The sequence below is a fragment of the Ahaetulla prasina genome, chromosome 2 (genome assembly GCF_028640845.1).
Source record: "Ahaetulla prasina isolate Xishuangbanna chromosome 2, ASM2864084v1, whole genome shotgun sequence".
Lineage (NCBI taxonomy): Eukaryota > Metazoa > Chordata > Lepidosauria > Squamata > Colubridae > Ahaetulla > Ahaetulla prasina.
The window spans coordinates 52,303,080-52,329,141 of record NC_080540.1 but is presented as its reverse complement, the minus strand read 5'-3'; the positions used below and the strand labels follow the sequence as shown (position 1 = coordinate 52,329,141).

Here is a 26,062-nt window from a genome sequence, read left to right as displayed (position 1 = left end):
TGACATTGCCTTTTTTTTATTCTTTAAAAAAATTCCTAGTTAGAATAGGACTAAAAGCTTGCCTTCATTTAAAAAAAAGAAAAATCAATTCTCATACAATCCACAGTTAGAAACCATTTCATTGGTGTGATCAGCTCAAAGCGGATTAGACTAAATATAAATATAGAAGAGAAAGTTAAAATATGTCTAAAATATATTTTCTTGCTTTTATTAATGGTTTTTCGGTTAGTTTTTTTATTTGCTTTGGCCCTAGGCCATAAGACTATATCATAACAAAGAATATTCAAAAAGAGGTTTTAAAAAACCAAAGGCTTAAGATTAAAATGAACATACAGCTGAGTAACAAAATTTTCAAGATAGTATATAGTTTCTCAAAAATTGCTGATGGAGTTTAACAGCTGCCATGATAAGAGAAACTACTTTCACTTAGCATCTTGTATTGAAGCTGTTTATTCAGTACCTATTTTGAATCCTCATAATTAATTATTTAAAATTTTTGAGGGGAAAAAATCCTCAAAAACAGGACAGCCCTTTTAAAAAATTGAGAGAAATTGATGTCCTATGGACTGCATCAAAGAGTATGTTCATGTTAGGAAAGACATATCCTCTCATGCAAGAAATATATATAAGAGGATTTTTTAAAAAGCAGGTTCAGAGTCTGCAGTAGGAAAATAAAGGAGAGCATTTCCATTTATCTATAAATTAAATTATTATTATTATTATTATTATTATTATTATTATTATTATTATTATTATTATTATTATTATTATTATTATTATTATTATTATTGAACTACTGTTTGATCAAGACTGTAAATCAATGCAAAGTTAGGTATATAGAGACTCTCTTAAAGTCAGTATAAAAAAGTTAGTAATAAAATGACTAATTGAAATCTCCTTCATGTCAGTTGGTCTATACTGACTCTGAAACTCAAATAATGTCTGTGCATTATCCATTATATTACCCTGTTTTCCCCAAAATAAGACATCCCCTGATAATAAGCCCAATCGGGCTTTTGAGCGCATGGCAATAAGGCCAAGCACTTATTTCAGGGTTCAAAAAAATATAAGACAGGGTCTTATTTTTGGGGAAACACTGTAGTATATTATAGTAAATGCAACAGAACCTTTAAAACATAGAGTTTTAAAGATAGGTACTTTCTTTCATATATGGTGGTTATGCTCCGAAACTAAAAAATATTGAATGAAGGTACATAGTTGGATACAGGAAGTAACAGGCTTCAAGATAGAATATGTTTCTTCTAGGAATAATAAAAAGGAAATATGAAAAAAAAAACATATATTATTCTGCACATGATAACTGCGGCAAGATTGGCTTTCGCACAATGTTGGAGAAGTCAAAACATGCCCTCTGAAGATTTAATAATTTAAAAAGTATTGAACTGCGCCGAAATGGACAAAATGACTCTTGAATTGAAAGGATTGATGGATTCGGAGTTTTACATAATATGGGAGGACTGGTACTATTGGATCGAAAATAGAAGAAAAAAAAGGGGATAGAAGTCTAAATAGAATGTAAAATTAGTATAAATGTATAGAACATAGATGAATACTAATAGGAGGATATAAAAATGGTCACAGTCATGTGTAAATGGTGAATAAGAATTGTTTAACTGTAAAAACTTAATAAAAAATAAAAAAAAGAGTTGCTTCATTGCTTGTCCATTCTTGGACTTTATCATGTAAATGTCACCATTACATACTTTGGCTTTGATTAATTAAACAAGTGATAACATGACAACTATTGACGTCTCCCTCCTTTTGTCCCACCCTCCAAAGCCCATGCAAAAGCTCCTATTTTCTACATCTTTCCTACTGCTCCATCTACTATTATAGTTCAATAAATGCACAACAAATGTCAAACCAAAACGTACAATATGAAACAGGAGAGGCATATGTCATAATAAAGAGTTGAAAAGTGAGTAACTATCCACAGATTGAATTTTAAAGTTAGAAGATTAAGTAAAAATAAAGAAATCAGAGGTGAACCCTTGGCAGATGTTTTTAATATATATATATATAAAATAAAATCCATCATTCTTTCCAAATTGTCTGCCTTGGGAAGTCTCTTCTCTCACCAAGTTTTGATCTTTGTGTCCAGATATAATTCAAGGTGCTGCTGGTTAGCTAATAATACAGGACTTGCATTCTGATTTTTATTAGATGTCTTAATTGGAAATCTGCTGTTAAATTCTATTAATGGTCCATTGTGCAATATAAAGAGTGAAACACATTTTCCGGACAGGAAAGAGATATTTGTTGTATGTTCCTTCCTAAAACGTTCTAGATAGCATAGGGATTGGGAACTGACATCTACCTGTCCAATCTGATCTTGCTCAGTTGACACACTCTGGATTTCTTTGATTAAATCATGTCATCTCTCAGGAGCACAGAAGGACCTCTTCTCTGAAGGAGAATCTGTCATCTAGAATGAGATTCTTCCTGAGATCTGGATGTCTCCCACTTTTCACCCAGGTCTTTGAGGGGGAACACTGAGGCCCCTCACTTCATTGGGTCTCCCATCTTTTACCTTTATTTTTAATTTTGAAATGCTTTTATTGTAATTTATTTGCTTGTTGCAAGTCATTGAGAGGCAAGAGGCATACAAATTTAATAAATTACTAAATTATTATTATTGTTTCAGTAGTTGTTATACTTTAGAGTAGACACAACAACAACAGCCAAACCTCCTCCTGCAACTGACTCCATCCCATTGGGTTCACAACTCTTGGTGATTACAGAAAAGGAAGTGTATGCACCAAATTTCCTTGTGTGTCCAATCACACTTGGCCAATAAAGAATTCTATTCTATTCTATTCTATTCTGTTCTGTTCTATTCTGTTATGTTGTTCTGTTCTGTTCTGTTCTATACTGTTGTTTTAACATTTCAGCTGTGCTGTTTCATTAGAAAGAAAGAATTCAAAAATTTTGGAAATGCAGTAAGCTTTCCATTTCTTTGAACATGCATGACACTCTCAGCCATTTCAGCTACCTGCCTTGCCTCCTCACTTTACCTGGGGAACTACTACTATAGCTGGGGTAATAAATATGTCAGAAAAAAAAAAAATCAGTTTTAGAGTTTTGGTATCAAGAAACAGGAGAACATAATGCTCAGTTCTGTATTTCAATCAGCAACTTGTTGGCTGGAATAATTCTGCAAAGCTCTGCCAAGACAAGTTTTTTTTTACTGCATTCACAAAGAAATTATTACAAAAGGCAGATTTTCTTTTACATTTCACCATCATTATTGCCCCCCCTCCACCGAATTACCTTAACACTCATATCCAAATACACTTTTTTTTCAGAATCATCTCCGTAATTTTGGACAATAATATTACTGCCTTAAAAAGCTTTCCCCTTAAATTAATGCAATTTTAGATCATTTGGCATTTTTGTCAGGCATGACATGGCCTGCAAATGTATGAGCAGCTGGACAGGTTTTAGGCACTGAAATCCAGTGGAAGGGAGAGACAATGACAGAAGTATTCTTACCCTGATAAATGGGATACTAGGCAAGGCTGTTAAATGATCATCACAAATTCAAAAGCAGGCACGTGTTCTTTCAGCAGATCATGAAAAAGGATAGTTTTCTCCATATCATTCTAAAGGAGTAATATTTAATCCCAACATATTGTAAGATGAATAGCAGCCAATATATATCAAATCAGGCATCTGTTCGTTTATGATATTCAGAGAATGGAGCCACATTTTTTATTTAATCAAATGTAAATCCATGGGAGCTCAGACTACAGTGCCAAGCCAGTCATGAAAAGGTTTATAGAGCAGCCTACATCTATAAAGGCATTTTTCAAAGCGTGTCTTACTGCCTTCACAGGGTTTCCCTATGTTCGTATTTCTGCAGATTCTGCTAACAAAAATATCACTACTTCATACTGTGGAAAGCTGCAACATGTGGTTATATAGTCTTTTACACACACACAGCTTTTTATTTATCTTTATTTTCAAGGGTCTTGGGCAAACATCATGTTGTATACACACACACACACCACACACATTTGCTTTGATCAAAATATATATAAACCACCTCCACCATCTCAGATTGTCTTAGACCATCCTTTTTCTATCTGACACTTCTTTTTTTTTATTTTTTTGAAATATGAGTAGGTCCGAAGGACTAATGATTTACTAAGTCAATCAATCCTTTTTTTCACTTGACTCAATTTACTTTCATATGCTTAGCATATTATGTCTAGGATAAGATAATATTGAGGAAATTATGGCAATTGAAATGTCTATTTTAACAGAAGATTTCAGATATTTTTCAGCTAATGCAGTTGCCACCAAATTTCACTATCAACTTTGGGCTTTAGGTCTATTTCATGAAGAGATGTGCGTGTGTGTGCCCCCAAGCAAAGTTTCCTATCATGCCATGCAATCAATGGGCCTTCCAAAATGAGATATCAACCATATTGTTTCAAACACACTTGGAAAAATCATAAACCCATTGTAAATCTTTTCATACTACTAGACTGACAGACAGACTTGGGAGATACCAGCCATGGAATCCTTTGCAGGGGGAAATTATATAATGGAATCTATAGTGCATACTGCATTTTGATTGAATGGAACATTCTGATTTAATTCTATAGAAAAACAAAACCCAGACAATTATATTGCTTACTTAGTACCCTAGTATGATTTACGTTGACTGCTTATTTGGTATCCATGACTATCACTAAGTGTTGTATCTAATGTTTTATGATGAATGTATTTTTACAATGACTATGATAATGATCTATCATTATTGTTGTATGTATACTGAGAGCTTATGCACCGGAGACAAATTCCTTGTGTCTAATCACACTCGGCCAATAAAGAATTCTATTCTATAAAGAATTCTATTGGTAAATTTATACTATATAAATCTACTTGCTGGAACCATTTTCTTCCTGATCCCAAAATCACAACATTTCATTAGATATTTAGACATTTAGAATCATCATAAGTTCGAAGCATCTAATGGGAACATAGAACATGCAAGGCTTTCATTCATGTGAGATTCCTCTCATTATCCAAAGAGAAACTTATATAAAATAATAGAGACATATTCAACATGTGTTTGGCAAAAAAATAGCATACTTCTTACTGCAACATCCATGAAAGAAGAAAATAAAGGGGACATACATTGAGCTGTAGGTCATCTGTCCATTGGCCTATCAGATGGTAGCCTGGCATGGAGGTATTTGTGGTTTGATATTGAAAGATGTCATAACGTCCTGGTGCATCACCATTCTTATTAAACATCACTGGAGTGCCAGCACTACCTAAGAAAGGATGTGAAGCAGAAGAAAAGAGAAACCAGGCAAAACTTTTTTAATATAAAAAACAAAACTTGCTTTGTTTTATTTGCGTGAGCATGACTGACAAGCATTAATTAATTTCCTCATTTGTTTCAATTTCAAGCTATCCAATAACAAAATTCTCTTGACGATAGATAGAGAAATTAAACATGAAAGATTAAATAAAGCAATAATGAAAAAGGACATTAAAAGAACATATTTAAGAAAAAAAATAATAAAAATGGGAGACATAATTTTAACCCGGTTAAAAAAAAATCAACATAAAACAATCCAAATGTTGGAAAAATGATCAATCATGCCAGTTTAAAGTTTTTGAAAGCTGAAATTAAACTTTCCCAGCAATTTCTATCAGCAGTATTATATCATCAATTATCATCAATTGTGTTGTAAATGTTGTACCTTGATGAACGTATCTTTTCTTTTATGTACACTGAGAGCATATGCACCAAGACAAATTCCTTGTGTGTCCAATCACACTTGGCCAATAAATTCTATTCTATTCTATTCTATTCTATTCTATTCTATTCTATTCTATTCTATTCTATGTGGTCATTTTTGAAATGTTCTTCCTCTATATCCCTTTTTGATTAATAACCATGAGCCATGTGTTTTTTGCTGAATAAGAAATTAAAAAATAGCAGTAATTGTTCTGTTTCTATTTTAAGTCATATGTAGGACAGGTTATATGACATTTCTCCCTGCTATTACAGAAAAGGATTTTTTTTAGTAAAAATCAGAACTTCAAAACATAATTTTTGGGGTTTTCTATCAAAAAATAAAAAATAAAAAAAATCTATTTGCTTCACAGAGATTTAGCCAGCAGAAGATAGCCTTGGTGTGACAAACCTTGACCAGCATCCAGAAATAGGTTAATTTTCCAAAATCTGTTCTTATTCTACCAACCCCCAAACTTATGGAAGAAAAAAACCCCACATAGAATCCATCTGCTTGGCTTATTTTAAGATCATAAATTTATTATTTGGCAGACAGTTTCTGAAACATTGCTAATTATTCATAGATACTGTTGGAATATAATAATTCGATTTAGAAGTGTAATTACAACAATAGAAAGTAGTACAAATTTAAAAAGTATAAAAAATAAAAATGTGCAGAATAGAAAGAAAAAGATAAAGAAAGAAATAAAATAAGAATATAGCAAAGAAAAAGAAAGAAATATATAAAGAAATGACTTCCCACATTCATTGCAAGTATAAACAATTGTAGTAAATTATAACTTTGTCTTAAAATACAACAAATTATCTCCTCCTCCCATACCTCAACTCCTATCTACAATCAAATCCTAGAAACCTTGCTGTTTCACTTCTGATGTCAGGGAAAAAAACCTGTTAAATTTAACCAATATAATAACACGTCTATTTTAGCCTTGATTACATTTTATGTTGCTCCTTTAATCCTAACAACCCTGATTATTAGTTCCTTCAAGTAATGCCATTGAACATGATTTCTTTTCACTCTTTTTTGTTCCATCTCACAATATTCATCAATATTGTTATATTCATAACAAGCTTTTGGAAATCTAGTATAGGAAAATTATCCAAGTCATCATCTTAGTTTGTTGTTTTTTAAAATTATTAAGGTATTAAGAGTACTCCACTCCTCTGCTCGCAATAGAATACCTTATGCCACCAGGCTTGAAATTTTGGACCTGGACAACCTAGAACTATGCCATCCATGGTCTGACCTAAGCTTAGTACACAAAATTGTCTGCTACAATGTCCTACCTGTCAATGACACCGCCCTGAGTCCTTCGGGAGAAGGGCGGTATAAAAATCAAATAAATGAAATGAAATGAAATGAATGACAACTTCAGCTTTAACCGCAATAATACACGGGCAAACAACAGATACAAACTCAAAGTAAGCTCGATTGCAGAAAGTACGACTTCAGCAACAGAGTGGTTATTGCCTGGAACTCGCTACCTGACTCTGTTGTTACATCCTCAAACCCCCAAAACTTTAACCTTAAACTATCTACTGTTGACCTCATCCCATTCCTAAGAGATCTGTAAGGGTGTGTGCATAAGCGCACCAGTGTGCCTAACGTCCTTGTCCTACTGTTCCCATTTATTCATACTTATTTAATATGTATATACTTATACCTGTTTATGCTTATATGTTTATATGTTATGTTCATACTTATACTTGTTTTCTCATATATGCTTGACAAACTAAATAAATAAATAAAATAAATAAATAAATAAAATCAACCAGGTTTTTTTTTGTCCAGTGTCACATCTTTTTCCATGTCATTCTTGCAGTCCATCATTTTTAAATCCACTTTCAAATCATTCCTATTCTTATCAAATATTGGTCCTCTTTCATAAAATCTTTTAGACCTGGTCTATTTATAGAGGCAAACACTATTAAAATTAATTTCTAGATGCATTCTTCAAAAATATTCTTCAATATATCCAATATTAAAGCATTTTTTAATTCTGTAATTATAAATTGAGCTTGAGTGTTCTTCTCCTTTAACTGAAAATTTTAGTTCCTTTTAGCTTCTTTTACTATCCAATGTTTTATGTTTAGTTTTATCCTATGTTTTTATTTAAAAAAATAGAAGCAAAAGTATTTCCCACAGGAAGACTTTTCTATAACTAATTCCAAAATCTTATTTCAAAATTTATCTGGAGCCTTAGTCCATTTGTAACATTTTAAAATCAAAATTTTAATCATCCCTTTTCTGTTTATTCCAAATTACTCACCTAGTAAGTAAATTTTGGAAATTAATTAGAAAGGAAGTATGCAAACTTATTGTCTGTTCAGAGGTGTCACCTGCAGTTTGAGCAAGATTGCTATTCCGTCATTTCTTAGAGCTTTAAATCTACCAAAGACCATTGCTTTTCAGTCACCTCACAAGGAACAGCTCTCTGGAGCACTTATGGGCAATCTCAGATCCTCTTTTTGTCTAGAGAGGGAAATATTATTCCATCATAATCTTCAGCTCCACTTTTTGAGGAGCCATCTCCAGTTAACCATTTCTTCCCTGAATATCTCTTTCCTCCAAGAAATATATATATATATGTGTGTGTGTGTGTGTGTGTGTGTTTTCTGAGGTTTTCGCGGGTGTGTGTGTGTATGTAGGTCTTTGGTTATTCGGGTTTTCAAAAAGTCGCCAAGACACTTCCAATTTTACGCGGGAGAAAATCCGAATAACCAAAGACCTACATACACACACACATACACACACACACACACATGTTTCCCTGAAAATAAGACCCTGTCTTATATTTTTTTGAACCCCGAACCCTATTGCCATGCACTCAAAATCCCAATTGGGCTTATTATCAGGGGATGTCTTATTTTGGGGAAAACTCTCTCTCTCTCTGTGTATGTGTGTTTGTGTGTGTGTGTGTGTGTGTGTGTGTATACACAGAGAGAGAGAGAGAGATAAAAGATTGTAAAGGCAGTAGTAATGCCATTTTATAAAAGGAAAAAGCTGACTCCTGCCATTATAAATAAATGAGGGCATCCTGTAGCAAAATCTATGCAAATCATTTATCAGAAGACCAATGTTTAGATAATATAAGACTCCCATTTATATAGACATTGTGGTGAATTAAAACAATGACATATTTTTAACAGAATATGAAAGGAAGAAAGGAAGGATTGCACAGGAGATAAATGTTCATAGTGAGAGAACAGGAACTATTGTAGTAAGCTAACACATGCCATTCTATTGTTAGAGCTTGACTAAATCTTTAAGCTAAAACTCTTATCAGAAGAGAGCAGAGAAGCAGTCCATCACAACAGCCAATGTTACTTGACAAACTTGGGTTGAATAAATATATTTTATTTGACCTCCGCTGATCATCTGCAGTGTTATATGCCTGACTTGGGTATAAACTGTGGGAAAAGAAGGTGCAGATGCAGCTTTTGAATTTCATACTAAAAGTGACTTCTATAACTCTTTGATCTTAATTTACTTCTAGAAGTTAATAAATTATGTTACACTAAATAAATTCAAAAAGCCAACAATTATGGCCTTAATTCCTCCCTTTTACATAATTAATGAGTGTTGACATTAAAAACTTGCTTCCTTAGGTTTGTCATCATCCATACAACCTCCCGGCTCTGAAGTCAAGATGACTATTAATAATTTGCTGAGGATGTGTCTTCATAGCAGAGACACCATCAATCATTATCAACAAGCATCATTATCATCTCTAAACAGAAATGTTAAGAACCTCCAAAGTATAGTGCAAAAATATTCAAACAGCAATTAGCAGGGGAGGGGGAGGGAAGGTGGAGAAAGGAGGAGCTGTCAAATTGCTTTTTAAAAATAATGTTTTGTTTATTCTTGTTTCTTCTGCTTTTTAAATAGTTGTTTCCATTTTATAACCCTCAACCCTTTGTATGTTGACATATATTCTTTTTCTTTGTTTTGTTTCTTTGCAAATTTTACTTAAGTAATAGAAAAAGATATTAACAATTCCGAAAACTTCAATAGCAATAGCACTCAGATGAATTTTTATATAATTGTATTGGCTTCTGAAATATTTCCATTCTATTTTATTCAAATGTTTAATTATTTATAGATTCATATATACTGCTGCGCAGCCCTCTCTAAGAGGTTTACAGAGTCAATATATTGCCCCCAACAATCGGGGTCCTCATTTTACCAACCTTGGAAAGATGGAAGGCTGAATCAACCTTGAGCAGGGGAGAATCGAACCCCTGGCAGTCAGCAGAATTAGCTTGCAATACTGCATTCCAACCACTGCACCACCACAGCTCCTTAATATCTTTTAGATTACATCATTTTCAATAAGAAACAATTTTTCAGAAATGACTTCATTGATATTCAATAAGAAATAACATTTCAGAAATGACTTCATTTAATTTATGTAGAATAAATGGTGAGATTGCTGGGATGAAGTGGAATTAATGCTTCATTTAAATACATGTTTTTATAGCACCCAATAATTGTTCCATTTGGGAAAGAAGTTATTGCATACATTAACTTAATTTTGAGAGTCAGTATTTTTAGATGTTTGTATTCTTTTGAAGTGTATTCCTATCACATGGGAATTTACTTCTGAATAAGAAAGAAGATTTTCTGTACCTTACTTACAACTAATTGATGTATTGTTCAGCATTGGAAAGACAAATATATGACTCCAACTATTCAATGGTCTGCAGAATTCACCAGTATACGTAGATTATCTATGAATTACTATAATGAATTATAATATCCATTTATTGAAATATTTGTTGTACAATTTACATAGGTTTCTCTGTGCATTATAAGCCTTATATGGTTGGGTTTTTTTTCTTTCTCCTCCCCCTCCCCTTCTTTTATAATTACATGTCCTGTTTCGTCTTTGGCTGGCAGAAAGAATGGAACCTTTCTGGCAATCAGTTTTTTCCTTTTTTGATCTCAAGTACAAATAATGACTCATGCAAGCTAATCCACGAGAGTGCTATTCCTGCCATTTCCCATCACCTGCCTTTCAACCTTTGTTTTATTAACATGTTATGATCCTTCAACCTTTTTTTCCTCCAACTTTCCCTTATCAAAACCAAGAAATCAATTCCACAAAAAGGTTACACAATTTATTCGCTATAGTATTAATATTAGCTATAGTAATAGAATCCTGCAAGTCTCCCAGAATGCTTTATTCCCACAATCCTCAGTAGCTACTCATGTGATTTAGGGCAGTGTCTGTCTCAGCCTCTTGTGTATACCCTCTTCTTCTTTTGGACTTAAATCACATCTTTCCCATTGCTGCTTTTCCAAAGGATCTGGCCTATTCCTGTAAGTCCTTTTCCTTACTCTCTGCAACAGACTAACTGCATCAATTTTATACATATAGGATTGTAAGTGTATATATTATGACAATAAAAATACCACAACAGTGAAGACGAAGCAACATGGTTTTGAAAGTACAATCATTACCAATAGGTTGTAAATACATAATAATATTAATTTACAAATCTAATAAAATAGTGTTGAGTCCCATTTCTTTTGGTGTTTTAAAACTGAGGATGTATAATATAATTAATAATAGAAGAATGATATAGAATAGAATGGAGTGGAGTGGAGTGGAGTCGGGTGGGGTGGGGTGCGATGCGGTGAGATGGAGAGGAGAGGAGTGTAGTGTAGTAGAGTAGAGTAGAGTAGAGTGGAATGGAACGGAACGGAACAGAAAAGAATAGAGTAGAATAGAATAGAATAGAATAGAATAGAATAGAATAGAATAGAATAGAATAAATATAAATAATTTTTATCCCATCTTACTTTATTCTCCTTCCTCAACCTAATGTCCCCACAACAACTACCCTATGAGGTGGATTGGGCTGAGAGAAATTGACATGACCAAAATCACCCAGCCCACTTTCATACCTAACGTGGGACTAGAACTCACAGTCTTCTGTTTTCTGGCATGGTGCCCTAATCACTAGACAAAACTGCGTATATATCTCATATTACATTTTTAATTAGCCACATGATAATAGGAAAGTTGTTAGACAAAAATAAATTCCAGAAAGTTACAAAATAGATCATTCCCATGATAAACCTGAGCAAAATAACTCTTCAGCAAAGCAACACAATTTGCACTACATCCTGTCATTATTATTAAGTTAATAAAGTATTGGTTAACCAGTTATTTAGGATTATTAAGGTGAAATAAAGGGGAAATATAAGAACACAGACTCACCATTGAAGTTAACAGTGCGTATATATCTCAGTAGCTTCTTGCCCCCTGCATGTTCCATTTCTGGGCAGATCCCAGAATAATCACTGCACAGATCCTTATTCATCTGATGGAGGGCATGAGCCATGGCATAAACAGCATCAATCACAAACTGCACTCTACCCTCCTGTTCATAGTGGGAATCTTTTCCGATCCTTTCCTGTCCTACACATTTAAGGATAGAGACACAGAAATAGGGGAGATTTTGATGAACATCAGATAAAAGCATTACGTCTATGTCAAAAACAATGGATGTGAATGAGAAGAAATAGTAGTTATTTGAAAAGGACAATCTTAAAAAATTCTAAGTCGAAATCTATAATGAGACTTAGATCATTTCAGGAAATGCTGACAAAATTATTTTGAAGCCAAACAAGTAATAGTTTGGGTGGGGGGAGAATCTCCCTCCCTCTCCCTCACTTCTCTCTCTCTAGTACAAGCCATGGAGTGCTTTAAAGGTGGTAACCAATACCTTGAAGCGCACCCGGAATACAACAGGCAGCCAGTGCAGTCTGCGCAGGATGGGTGTTACATGGGAGCTCCGAACCCCTCCCTCTATCACCCGCGCAGCTGCATTCTGGACTAACTGGAGTCTCCGGGTGCTCTTCAAAGGGAGCCCCATGTAGAGAGCATTGCAGTAGTCCAAGCGAGAGGTAACAATAGCATGAGTGACCGTGTATAGGGCATCCCAGTCCAGGAAGGGGCGCAACTGGTGAATCAGGTGAACCTGATAAAAAGGTCTCCTGGAGACGGTCGTCAAGTGATCTTCAAAAGACAACCGCCCATCCAGGAGAACGCCCAAGTTGCATACCCTTTCCATCATTCACAGATTCTTCTGTTAAATGGCTTTTCAGAACTGACAATGGTCTTCTCTGCTTTGGTACACAATTCACACTGAACTTTCTTTTTCTAGGCTGCACTCTTAAATACAGAATCTCATGAGGAAAATCATCACCATTTGCTATGGCGAAATAATTTGCAGAAGATCAAAATCAAGATCCCTCTATGGCCAGAAATATTCACTTCATCAACTTTTCTTTACAAAAAGTCACTCATTCTCCATTCATCTGTAAAATATACAATCCATCATTGTGGACAATGAGCTAAATATAGTACATGTTCTCCAAAACATGTACTTTGCTGCATGGTTAATACTTAAATCACATTCTAACATAGAATAATAAATTTGGGGGAGGGGAGGGGAGAAAGGATATTATACTTTTAAACTGTTTTTCTGAAATACATGTTCTACGCATTCAAACATTTTGCAAATGGACTGCATACAGAACCAGCTCTGACCCCAGGTTTGGGATGATAGAATGGCTATTCTTGTTTGCAAGACGTTCAGTGGCCATCTGAGGTGTTGCTTTAGAGCAGGGGTGTCCAAACTTGGCAACTTTAAGACTTGTGGACTTCAACTCCCAGAATTCCTCAGCCAGCTTTGCTTTATCACATTAACCCCATTAGGTAGACCAGTCCAGGAAGTCAACTCCACAGGAAGATGAAAATTACTTTTACTGAGATTACAATAAAAAAAAAATTGCAAATCTGATGTACTTTACTTCCTCCTCCTCCTTATATTTGAATGAATTGGGTAGGTGCCTGTCTAAGCTGCTTTCAAATGTTGTCTGGACATTCTGGACATAAAAATGCTTTAGACTCTTTTGCTTAAACAACAGCTTCTGCATATCTCCGTTAAGGAATCCCTTCTTATTTCCTACAGATTATTCAAAGTTCATCTAAGGATTTGCAGGACCTCAGATATTATAGACAAACGTGGACAGTGTCACAAATTTACAATATAATGATTATCAATATGTGTACTAAGACATGTTCTTAAGTCAAAGCTATATATCCTATATCCATCACTCATAACACTTAGATTTCTCTGCAGATATGCCGGTTTCATTCCAATGTAAATTGAACGATAGACCCGTGGAATCAGAAGAGGTCACATCTAGTCTAATCTTCCGCCACATGCAGGAAAATTATTCAATCATTCACAAGAAGTGGCTGTCCAGCCTCATTTTAAAAATTTCCAGAGATGGAGTCCCCACAACTTTCAGAGGTAGACTGCGAAAATAGGGCTGTGAAAATATTTACAGACCCCTCACATCCTGGACATAAACTGTTCCAACTCCTAACCTCAAAATGATGCTACAGAGCACTGTACACCAGAAAAATTAGTCACAAGAACAGTTTTGTCCTGAACGCCATCACTCTGCTAAACAAATAATTCCTTCAACACTGTCAAACTATTTACTAAATCTGCACTACTATTAATCTTCTCATCTTTCCCATCACCCATCTCCTTCCGTTTATGACTGTATGACTGTAATTTTGTTGCTTGTATCCTTACAATTAATATTGATATTGATTGTTTCTTGATTGCTTATTTGTTCCCTATGACTATTATTAAGTGTTGTATCTTATGATTCTTGACGAACGTATCTTTTCTTTTACGTACACTGAGAACATATGCACCAAGACAAATTCCTTGTGTGTCCAATCACACTTGGCCAATAAAGAAGTTCTACTCTATTCTATTCTACTGAATGGGCCACTCTGTCTGGAAGCTTTTCATTCTATTTAGATAAAAACATAGGTAGATTTTACTTAGATACAGAAATAACAGTAAAACATTTTTAGTGGCCATGCTTTACAGGAGACCTTGAAGTATAGTTGCCCTTCTCAGTAGCATTTGTACTTGAAATGTTTCTGGTCTAATCAGATAAGGATATTTTTATCTGATTCCCATTTTAAAGCTATTTTATCTTCTCTCCCTATCTCTAAATTGAGTAATATATATTCTAATATGTTGCAGTATACACTAAAGTATTGATGACCACATTTATTTCAGATGATGACAAATATGAGTTTTTGCAAAAAATATGTTATTTTTGTTGTACTTGTATAGCAAGATATCAAATAGAAACATGACTTGTACACAATTCATATGCAAATTAGGGTTTTAGAATATGAAATAAGATTTTTATTAATCTGCAAAAAATACATACTGGATTTTATAGGAATGATGCTAACTGCTCAAGGTGATAACTGTAGAATCTTGTGAAATCTTTAATGGCTGGTTACAAATAAGATCTAAGAGTTTACGCCAAATACCTGACCTTCGGACATTTCGTCGCGAACTCAAGACTCATCTTTTTATCCACGCGGGGCTGGCTTAAATTGGGATTTTAATGTTAAATTTTATTAATTTTAAACGGGTTTTTTTTTTAGTATGGTAAATTTTAATTACTGGGCTAATTTAAATAAGTTTTTTAAATCGTATTTTAAACTTGTATATTGTTTTGTCGGTTTTATTATGCCTGTACACCGCCCTGAGTCCTTCGGGAGAAGGGCGGTATAAAAATCAAATCAAATAAATAAATAAATAAATAATAATAAATAAATGACTTTTTTCAATTTTTCCTAGAATTCAATTTTCCTAGAATTTCCTAGAATTTTTCCTTCTTCTCCTTGTAGTCAAACTGTGAATAGGTCAGACACACAGTTTTACCAATGGTGCCACATTACTTGCTTTAAAACTCAATGAGTCGGAGAGAACTACATTATAGATATGCATCAGGTTTCCCTGAAGTTTAAATGTTGACTCAAACTAGATTGAAGTGGAATTGCTGTAAAATGACTTAAGATACTCAGGGTATCTCTGGAGAATCCATGCATGATTTAAGAATTATAGAAAGACAGCTACTGTGTCTGCAAAAAATGTCATGTGTTGTGGTTTCTCCATAAATGCTAAAATTGGAGAAGCTGGGGAAGAGACCCAAGACAAAGAAAGGACTTTAGGGATTTTAAAAATAAAATTCTACATCAGAATACTTGCTACACTGAGGTTTTCTCATGATAGTCAATGAATCTTATCTTGAACATGAGCTCCAAGAAGAGCCAGGTGGCTTCAAAAACTCTAATCCCAATTGAATTAGATACTTTAAAAATCATAGGATTACATCTGACAATTTACAACCACAACTGGGACCAGAAATTTGGTCATTAAGTGAGTCTGAACTGATTATGATCTTTTTTGCTGTGATTATTAAGCAAATCATGAAGCTATTAAATGAATTTGGCTTTCCCCATTGACTTTGCTTGATGGAAGCCAGCTGGGAAGTGTGTAAATAGGGATCATGTGATCTGTAATGCTGTAATCCCTGTAATGCTCTAATCATTGTAAATACATGCCAGTTGCCAAGTCCCAAATTTTGATCACATGACCATGGGGATGCTGAGACATTGTAAGTTCAAGGTCTGTCATAAGTATGAGGACTAGACTTTTTTCAGAACCATCTTAATTTTGGCCATTAAATGAAAGGTTGTAAGTCGAGGACTACTTATATACATTTTTAAAATATAGTCCTTTTTGCCGTTACCATATCTATATTTCTTTATTCCTTTGAATCTTTGGATCAACATTGGAATAGATCCTATTTAAAGTAGGTCAAATTAAAAGCTAATGGCTCTCTTATTTTGCTTGTTCTTTCCAAATGATGATGGAGAGCACTCCTCTGTCTTCTCCAGAACATGGCAAATTAGAGATAGACATAGAGTTGGAAGGGACCTTGGAAGTCTTCTAGTCCAACCGCCTGCTTGAGCAGGTGACCCAATACCATTTCAGATAACTGGTTCTCCAGTCTCTTTTTGAAAGCCTCCAGAGATGGAACCTTTGAAGGCAGGCTATTCCATTGGTTGATTTAGGGAATTGCTCCTTAGTTCTAGGTTGCTTGTCTCCTTGGTTAGTTTCCAATCATTGTTTCTTATCTCACCTTTGGGTGCTTTGGAAATTAGTTTGACCCCCCTCATCTTTGTAGGAGCCCCTCAAATATTGGAATGGTTCTATCATGTCACCCCAGTCCTTTCATTAGATTAGATATATTCAATTCCTGTAACCATTCTTAATAAATTTTAGACTCCAGCCTCCTAATCATTCTTTTTGCTCTTCTCTGTACTTTTTCCAGGATTTCAACATCTTTTTTAAATTGTGGTAACCAGAACTGGATACAGTATTGCAAGTGTGGTCTAACTAAGATTTTATAAAGCAGTACTAGAACGTCACATGATCGTGATTCTAACCCTCTATTAATGCAGCCTAGAATTGCATTGGCTTTTTTTGGCTGTTGCTACTTGGACTCAAAGATCCCTCTCACATTATATTAATTGTACTTAACATGTTTAATAAAACTAAAGGTTTATGTCTGCCTTGTCATCAGAGGTAAATCATGTTGACTGAATCCGTCTCTTCTGTATAAACCTCTTGCTACACTTATTGCGGTGAATCCAAATTATCTCACACAAAGCAAGATTAGGCCATCAGCAAGTTCCCTCAGTACTTTGAATGTAACTGAACTAGTTTTACAGTTCCATTTTCTCTGGATAACATCTAGTTTGCCAAAGTCCTTTGAATACATAATATTTTGTTGTGATCTCACTACTATAGAGTTAAATAGAATTATTACCTTTCATAAATGAGACTCCCTTAAGTTTTTCTTTCAACTGATGCATCCTATTATTTTTTTATGTTTGATCTAGAATGATTTAAGACACAAGTATTGCTAGCAAGCTAAATCTCTGCATCATTTAATGTTGATTCCTAGATGTCCTTTCAGATTTTTTGGGTTTTTTTGGGGGGTTTGTATCAAAATCAAACTGAACATCCAAGAATCAAGATTCCATCTAAAAAGGGAACTTATCAATTCTATCCAGTCTTAACAATCCAATTCTGTTACATCAACAATTCATCTGTTTCTTTGTCACTAAAATGCTGATTGAGTTCAGGAATATTCTTAGGGATCTTTTTTTAATGAAGGCCTGGGTGGGTAAGCTTGGATAGCTCATGCAGAATTGTTGTATATTTTGTCAACAGTTCTCTAAATGTTATTCACAAAGGCCATCAGCAATTTGCCTTGCATTAATCAAACCATTAACATTGCTCAAAGCAAGTCTGAATATAAACTTGCAAAGGACAAAAGATTATTTGTGAGGTTAGTTTCAAGTTCCTCAGGGAATTAGATGATTGAAATTGCCAACTTTTCTTTTTCCAGTAATGCTTTTCATATCAAGAAAAAAAGATATTTTGATCTTTTTACTTGACCTTCATTTACATGGTTTTTCTTTGTAATTCATGGAAATTATATTTTCCCTCCTAATAATTTTGCTTTCTATCTACTACATTGTACATTAAAGGGATATTTTTGTACAGTTCCAACTTCTAATACCACCTGGGGTATCTATGATAAATTTGTGATATCTTGGAGACTACAAAGGCTAATTGCTCATCAAGAAGCTCTTTCTGCAATCAGGAAGATAGTGCCTATTATGAAACCAGCACATATCACATTCCATTTCTTAAATATATATATATATATATATATCTCCACAGTAAAGTAAAAAACACATGCGAGTTTGTGCTAGACCAGGGGTGTTCAACTGGTGGCCCACAGCTGGAAGCGTCACACACTGGCCAAACCCACTCCAGCTCCACAAAGAGGAAAAATGCCACAATATGTCACGTGACGGCAATGTGATGCCGCGAGTTTGACACCCATGTGTTAGACAATAAGAAAAATGTAAGTAAGATTATTGTAGCCACAGGTCATAACAAACATAATATACAAAAAAATAAACAAAAAAATTTCTACATTTAGGCAAAAAACCCAAAATGCACAGGTACCGTATATGTGGTACCTTGCTCAATAGTAGTAACTGTGAGAGGGATCTTGGAGTCCTAGTGGACAACCATTTAGATATGAGCCAGTAGTGTGCAGCAGCTGCTAAAAAAGCCAACACAGTTCTGGGCTGCATGAACAGAGGGATAGAATCAAGATCACGTGAAGTGTTAGTGCCACTTTATAATGCCTTGGCATTTAATGACTGAATATTGCATTCAGTTTTGGTTGCCATGATGTAAAAAAGGTGTTGAAACTCTAGAAAGAGTGTAGAGAACAGCAAGGGGACTGGAGGCTAGAACATATGAAGAATGGTTGCAGGAACTGGGTATGTCTAGTTTAATGAAAAGAAGGACTAGGGGAGACATGATAGCAGTGTTCCAATATCTCAGGGGTTACCACAAAGAAGAGGGAGTCAAACTATTCTCCAAAGCACCTGAGGGTAGAACAAGAAGCAATGGGTGGAAACTAATCAAGGAGAGAAGCAACTTAGAACTAAGGAGAAATTTCCTGACAGTGAGAACAATCAATAAGTGGAACAACTTGCCTGCAGAAGTTGTGAATGCTCCAACACTGGAAATTTTTAAGAAAATGTTGGATATCCATTTGTCTGAAATGGTGTAGGGTTTCCTGCCTGGGCAGGGGGTTGGACTAGAAGACCTCCAAGGTCCCTTCCAACTTATTATGTTATGTTATGTTAACAGTAGCATAGTAAGAGTGCAAAATGAAATAATAATTAAAAAATGATATAAGAATATTAAAACTAGATAAAGCTATAGATACAATTAAGAACTCCTGTGTTTATTTTTAAGTTTGAATGACAACAGAGCATCAGAAACAACCTGATTGCTAACAGTTGGAAGTATGTTTGCAAGAAGATAGATTAATTGTTTGTGGTCCAGCAATAAGAAAAGTCTGCATGGATCTAAACCATAGTCATTGCTTTCAAATTATAAAGACAAATTCTAAATCAGTTTGACCAAGAACTTTGGTACTTTTTCCCAAAAATAAGGGAATTTAATAAAGAATTTGTCTTTATAATAAATTTTACACTATCTGATACAAAGGCTGTACAAAAATTTATTTATTTGTATCTTGCCTTTATCATTTTTATAAATAACTCAAGGCAGTGAACATATCCAAGACAACTTTCTCCTCCTATTTTCCCCTGCAACAATAACCCTGTGAGATGAGTTTAGTTGAGAGAGAATGAATCACCCAGCTGGCTTTCACAGTTAAATCAGGACTTGCACTCACAGCCTCCTACATTCTATTGTGATACCTTAACCACTAGAACAAACTGGCTGGCTGTGTAGATGGATGCGAAAATGTGCATCAGCATGTTTGCCCTTAAAGAAAATGTAGTCATTTTGAATAATATGGGGATTTAGATCTCAGCTTAGATGTTTGGATACTGGAGAAAAAATTATAGGAGTTAGGAGCTATCTACAAATTAGAACATGCATGTCAAATTTTTCAACTTTCAATTTCCAAACATTAGGGGCGCTCAAAACTTGTGACATGCCTTGAGGATTGTAAAAATATTTTGGTTACTTTAATATAGCTTGGATGTGCTTAATGAGTAGCTATATAACTTTTTAACATTTTGTTTGTTTCATTCTGCACTGCGCAGATAACGTGTCATAGCCCGCAACAATTTTTGGAGGGCAGGAGTTCTACCCCCGCCATTCTATGTACTCCCTCACCACTATCCAAATTTGAAAAGTGATATTTGGGGTCTGGATGGATTTTCCTGCTGCAGTTTTAAACTAGTCTTTCCCTCCTTACGTCATTTTAAATTTTCTTGTCCATTTTGACTGGTGTATTTTATTTGACTAATCCTAGCATTTCTTCTGTTTCACAGAGACAGGAATGGCCTCTCAAATGAGTCAATGGCTACCATGGTCTCTTAGAGCAGTTTTTTTTAATCTTTGCAAGTTTAAGATGTGTGGACTTCAACTCCCTGAATCCCTCAGCCAGAATGTCAAAAATTCTATAATAGATCAAGGCTCTAACAATTGTTTTCTAAAGAGTTTGGTTTAAAACTTGGCAGAATTTTGTATTATTATTATTTTATTTACACAAATTGACAGTATACACAGCAAATGAGATAACTATGCTGGATTTCATATCACAGATCACTAGTCGAACACTTCCCAAGCGTTTAGGACTGCGTGATGTATCGGCGAATTATGCGAGCAGATCCCAGTAAGGTGGCCTTCTGCAACTGATCAATGGTGATCTTGTCAGCGCCAATTGCTTTTAAGTGCTTGCCTAGGTCTTTAGGCGCAGCTCCCAGTGTGCTGAGTACCACTGGAATTACCTGCACTGGTTTATGCCAGAGCCTCTGCAATTCAATTCTCAAATCTTGATATCTGGTGACTTTTTCAAGTTGTTTCTCATCAATTTTGCTGTCACCAGGTATAGCAATGTCGACTATCCACACTTTTTTCTTTTCCACAATCGTGATATCCAGGTTATTGTGTTCCAAAACTTTATCAGTCTGTATTCGGAAATCCCACAGTAGTTTTGCATGCTCATTTTCAATCACTTTTTCAGGCTTATGATCCCACCAGTTCTTTGTTACAGGCAAATTATTATTATTGTTGTTGTTGTTAATTATTATTATTATTTAATTCATTTATTAATGGCATGAATATGGGACAGGATCAGCTTAAGGATACAGCAAGGATATGTCCATGGATTAAGCAATTACATTAAGCAATGCTTACTTTATATACTTAAGAAATAACAATGTATATAGATATTTTACTGCTACAAAGGAGATCAGATAGTAATAGAAATAGCACTTAGACTTATATACCACTTTGCAGTGGCTTACAGTCTTCTCTAAGTTGTTTACAGAGTCAGCATATTTTCTCCAACAATCTTGGTCCTCGTTTTACGGACATCAGAAGGATGGAAAGCTGAGTCAACCTTGAGTCTTTCATAATCAAACTCCTGAAGTGAGCAGTGAGTCAGCCTGCAATACTGCAGTCTAACCACTGCGGCACCATGGCTGAGATACCTGCATACTCATTATTTAATTGATTTAGTCAAGCATATAGAACTCACGATGCATGTGTGCAAGGGCCCATTCTTTCTGAATCTTCCCAGCCTCTCACACTTAATTAAATGTCAAGAGAAGGTATCATAAGGAATCAGCTCCTATGAAGCATTTTTAGATAGGAATAGCTGAGAGTGATGAGTAAAATATGAAACAAAGAAGCATTTTAAACCAAAATAAAATGCACAAGCCCCAATGAAATACAATAAGTATTTCATTGCTAGAGATATACTAAAAGAGGACAGTTATTTACTTAGAGTTTTCATGTGGGTAAGATATAATCTGAAGGGCGAACTTAGAGTGCAAATAAAGTCAAAAGTTTGCATCTGAAATATTTCCTTTAAGGTCAGTAGAAAAGTTCAGTCATGACATGACCACAAGCGCTGCCTTTAAAATTATCACTCACAGTATACATAATGAGCCAAAATTTGCCCTCAAGCATGAAAGCACAACTCATGTTACGTTTAATGGGACATCAACTTATTTGTCAAATGAGACAAACCACAGGGTTGCGTAAGACAAATATCTGTTATGGTCCTAAGAATATGGATCTGTCTAAGTCTAAGAGGTTCATTTCTATTTGCTTCAGGGTTTTGGCATTGCTGTTTCATTTTGGACATTTTTTTTTTCATTAATAAGTCTAATAAACATAAATACTTGTATTTAGCTTGCAGATTTTTTTTAAAAGAAAGAAAAATGAAGGGAAGATATGACAGCAGTCTATAAAATCTTCCCTGTGAAAGAAGAGAAAAATGAGAAAAGGACAAGGACCAATGCAATGAAAGTAAAGTAAAGTAAAGAGATTGAGGCTGAATTTCTGGAAGAATTCATAATAGTAAGAATTGCTAAATAGAGGAAGACTCCGTATAGAACAGGGCTTGGCTTCACCCTTCTGAGATTAAATTGAGCAGGACTACATAACTAAGAAGATTCCTTCCAAGTCATATTATCTGATGATTCACTGGGTAGATTAACAACTCATTCAGCCTCTGCATCAGAGAATTTGTAAAATAGAGAAGAATTATAGGCTTACTTGCCTATAGTTCTTCATTCTATTGGCTCCATTAGCTGTCTAATATAATTGAAAGAGGAAAACAGAGGCTTAATCTTATGTGTCTGCAGCAACTGGCCCATTCTGTATAAAGAGGTTAGTTTCTCAGTTTGCTCCTCACCCAGAATGGTAGCAATAAAATTTCTGCAAAGTAGCCTAGAAAAAGTAATCAAGGGGAAGAAAAAGAAGAAAATAAAGATTCAGATGATCCCAAGGGACATTGTTTCAATTTTTGCCATAAATTAAAATAACTGACTTGAAAAGGTGTCAATGAATAGGAAATGTGCATTAGCATATTTGTCCTTAAAAAATGTCATTTTGAATAATGTGAGAATTTAGATTTCAGCTCAGATGTTAGCACGCTGGAGAAAGTTTATAGGAAGATTTTTTAAATTATTTCTTTCCTTTAGCTATCTATATATTTACCATAGTAAGATCTTTCTACTTGACCCAAAGAAAGAAAAAAAGCAGTAGGATTAATATATTTACTTATTTTGGGAAAAGCATATCTCAACAATAGCTAAACAACTATGGAGATACCCAGGTCATGGCAAAGATGCTTTTTCAGGAGGCAACTGAACTTTCTTGTTTGTTTTTTCATTAAAGATGTTTCGCTTCTCATCCAAGAAGCTTCTTCAGCCCTGACTGGATGGTGGGGAATGGAAGGATTTCTATTCCTTGACTGGATGGTGGGGAATGACCAACTGTCTGCAAGGAATATAAATCCTTCCATTCCCCACCATCCAGTCAGAGCTGAAGAAGCTTCTTGGATGAGAAGCAAAATATCTTCAAGAAAAAAAGGAAAAAGAAAAGGAAAAGGAAAAAAACCCCAAGGAAGTCCAGTTGCCACCTGAAAATTCACCTTTGGATACCTCAGCAATCCACTTTCAAACTAAACCATTCAAAATAGCATGCATGCAGAAACTGACTTAACCCTATTCCCTCAATAAATAATAAGTCAACACTTTAAGATAAATGTCAATAAGCAAAGACTAAGAGTACCCAAAAAAATCTCTAAAAATAAACAGTAATGTCAGAATCCTGAGGCACATAGCAATGAACCTCTTAGAATAGTCAAATCTATATTTTTAGGACCATAATAGAGATTTCATGCATCCCTGTGGTTTGCTAGAGGTAAAGACAGCATATTGTGAGGTTATAATTGTAACTATAATTCATTATGTTGCAGCTTTTTAAGAATTATTTTGAAGTCTCTATGTATGAGGATATGGAAGTTATTCAGAGTCCTCTGGGACTGGAATAGCACACACACACACAAAAATAAACCAGTCAGTCAACTGTGAAGCCTTTCAAAAATTCAGAATTTATTTTACATTTTTAAAACTGATATTTCCCTACAGATCAGGCAATGTTAGATAAATTAAATAAGAATTCTCATTCATTGGTAAAATGGGGGAGGGAAACTGTGAAAGAAAATGTTCTTTAAGTATAACTTATGTATAAGATAAATTAGGAGAGCTAGTTTGGTTTAGTCAATTAAGGCTAGTCAGAAACTGGGAGACTGTAAATTCTAGTCCCATCTTAGGCCCAAAGCCAACTGAAGGACTTTGAGCCAATTATTCTCTCTCAGTTCTAGGAAGAGGACAATCTAAACTTCTAAAGTTCTAAAACTTCCAAGAAACCTGCAGGGACTTGACCAGTCCCTTGCCAGACACTGAGTCAAAGGCACCAAAATAGACAAATAAATAAAGACGCATGAGATGAATACATACTGATCATTTTCACTTAACAAACAAAAGTAATAGTGTATTTGGGTCACAGAGAACTTAGAACACATCTGCACACTTCTATATTGCATCTGTATGTAGCAGTGGTGAAATCCACTTACCTTTGCAACCAGTTCAGGAACGGGAGTGTGCACGTCTTCTGCGCATGCACAGAGCCTGTGCATTTGCAGAGGGTAAAAAGCGGGACATAATGATGTCCTGGTGGGTGGCGGGAGCCTCTTGTTGGGGGCACTATCAGTTTGCGCAAGCCGGATAGATCCGTCCATATTTCACCACTGGTATGTAGGTATTTTATATGTAAAAGAATGCAATTAGTTCCCATTTTAAGTGTGTTGGAGCTGCTTTGGAGGAAAAAAGTTCATAGATAAAAGAAGATTGCTGGGAAGTTGTAGGTGATTGGATTTTTTGTGACTGGAAAGGATACGGGTAGTAGGTTTTTTTTGTTTTTTTGTTTGGAGTGACAGCAAAAAGAGAGGAAATAAGGGAAGACAGTTTAGAGACATGGAAGAAAAGATCTGTCAGCTTGAAATGAAGGGTGCTGATGTGGAAACTGCAATGCATGCAAATTGTTCTATCTTCTATTTTCTCACTAATCAGTCCTTAAAGTAAGACAGCTCTGTCTTCAGGGATTGTTAATTGCAAGTAAAAAAAAAACTTTATTCATAAAAAATATCCCTCCTGATCTTTATTTACAACTCCTGTTGACAAACTACACCAAAGGGAAGTATTACAAAGGGGTGTTGAGAAGCTTAGGATAAAATTGGCAGAAGAAGCATATTGTTATAGTAAATCTTCTAGGGATGACAACAGGAATCAATGGATCTGGCTAAAATGAGTGTCAAAGGCCTACAGCAGGGGTCTGCAAACTTGGTTCTTTTAAGACTTGTGGACTTCAGCAAAGCTGGCTGAGGAACTCTGGGAGCTGAAGTCCACAAATCTTAAAAGAGCCAAGTTTGCAGACCCCTGGCCTACACCAATTGTTCTACACCAATTGAGAGGAGGCAGGTAGTGCGAGGTGTGCCTCTGGCTGTTTTCTTTAGAACAAACAAACAAACAAAAATAAACAAATAGGCCCTTGCTTGCATATGCATTTGCTCCCACCCCTATATCAACATAACAAACTCATTTGAAGTGTTAAGATTGACTTCAACATTTTAAAAAGTTAAAAAGCTACAATATTGACTCTAAAGCATTGTTTTTTTGCCATTGTTCAGTTTACAATGAAGTACAGGCAGTAGAGGGTTGCTCCCGGTTCTGTCCTGTTCTTGAGAACCTTTAGTAAAAATGGCGGGAAGCTCCGCCCACCCACATGTCATATTTAGACTTATATATAATTAGACTTATATAACAACAGAGTTGGAAGGGACCTTGGAGGCCTTCTAATTCAACCCCCTGCCCAGGCAGGAAATCCTACACCATCTCAGTAAGATGGTTATCCAACATTTTCTTAAAA

At 35.0% G+C, this 26,062-nt stretch overlaps 1 protein-coding gene across 1 annotated transcript in view; it reads right to left on the bottom strand.

Moving 5' to 3' along the window:
- GRM7 (glutamate metabotropic receptor 7) overlaps positions 1-26,062 on the bottom strand; it is a 539,227-nt gene that overhangs the window by 112,754 nt on the left and 400,411 nt on the right. Inside the window, exons 6-7 of the mRNA XM_058171493.1 lie at positions 12,025-12,225; positions 5,167-5,306 (exon numbers count right to left, since the gene is read on the bottom strand). Coding sequence (XP_058027476.1) covers positions 5,167-5,306; positions 12,025-12,225 — 341 coding nt within the window. The remainder of the gene's footprint in view (positions 1-5,166; positions 5,307-12,024; positions 12,226-26,062) is intronic.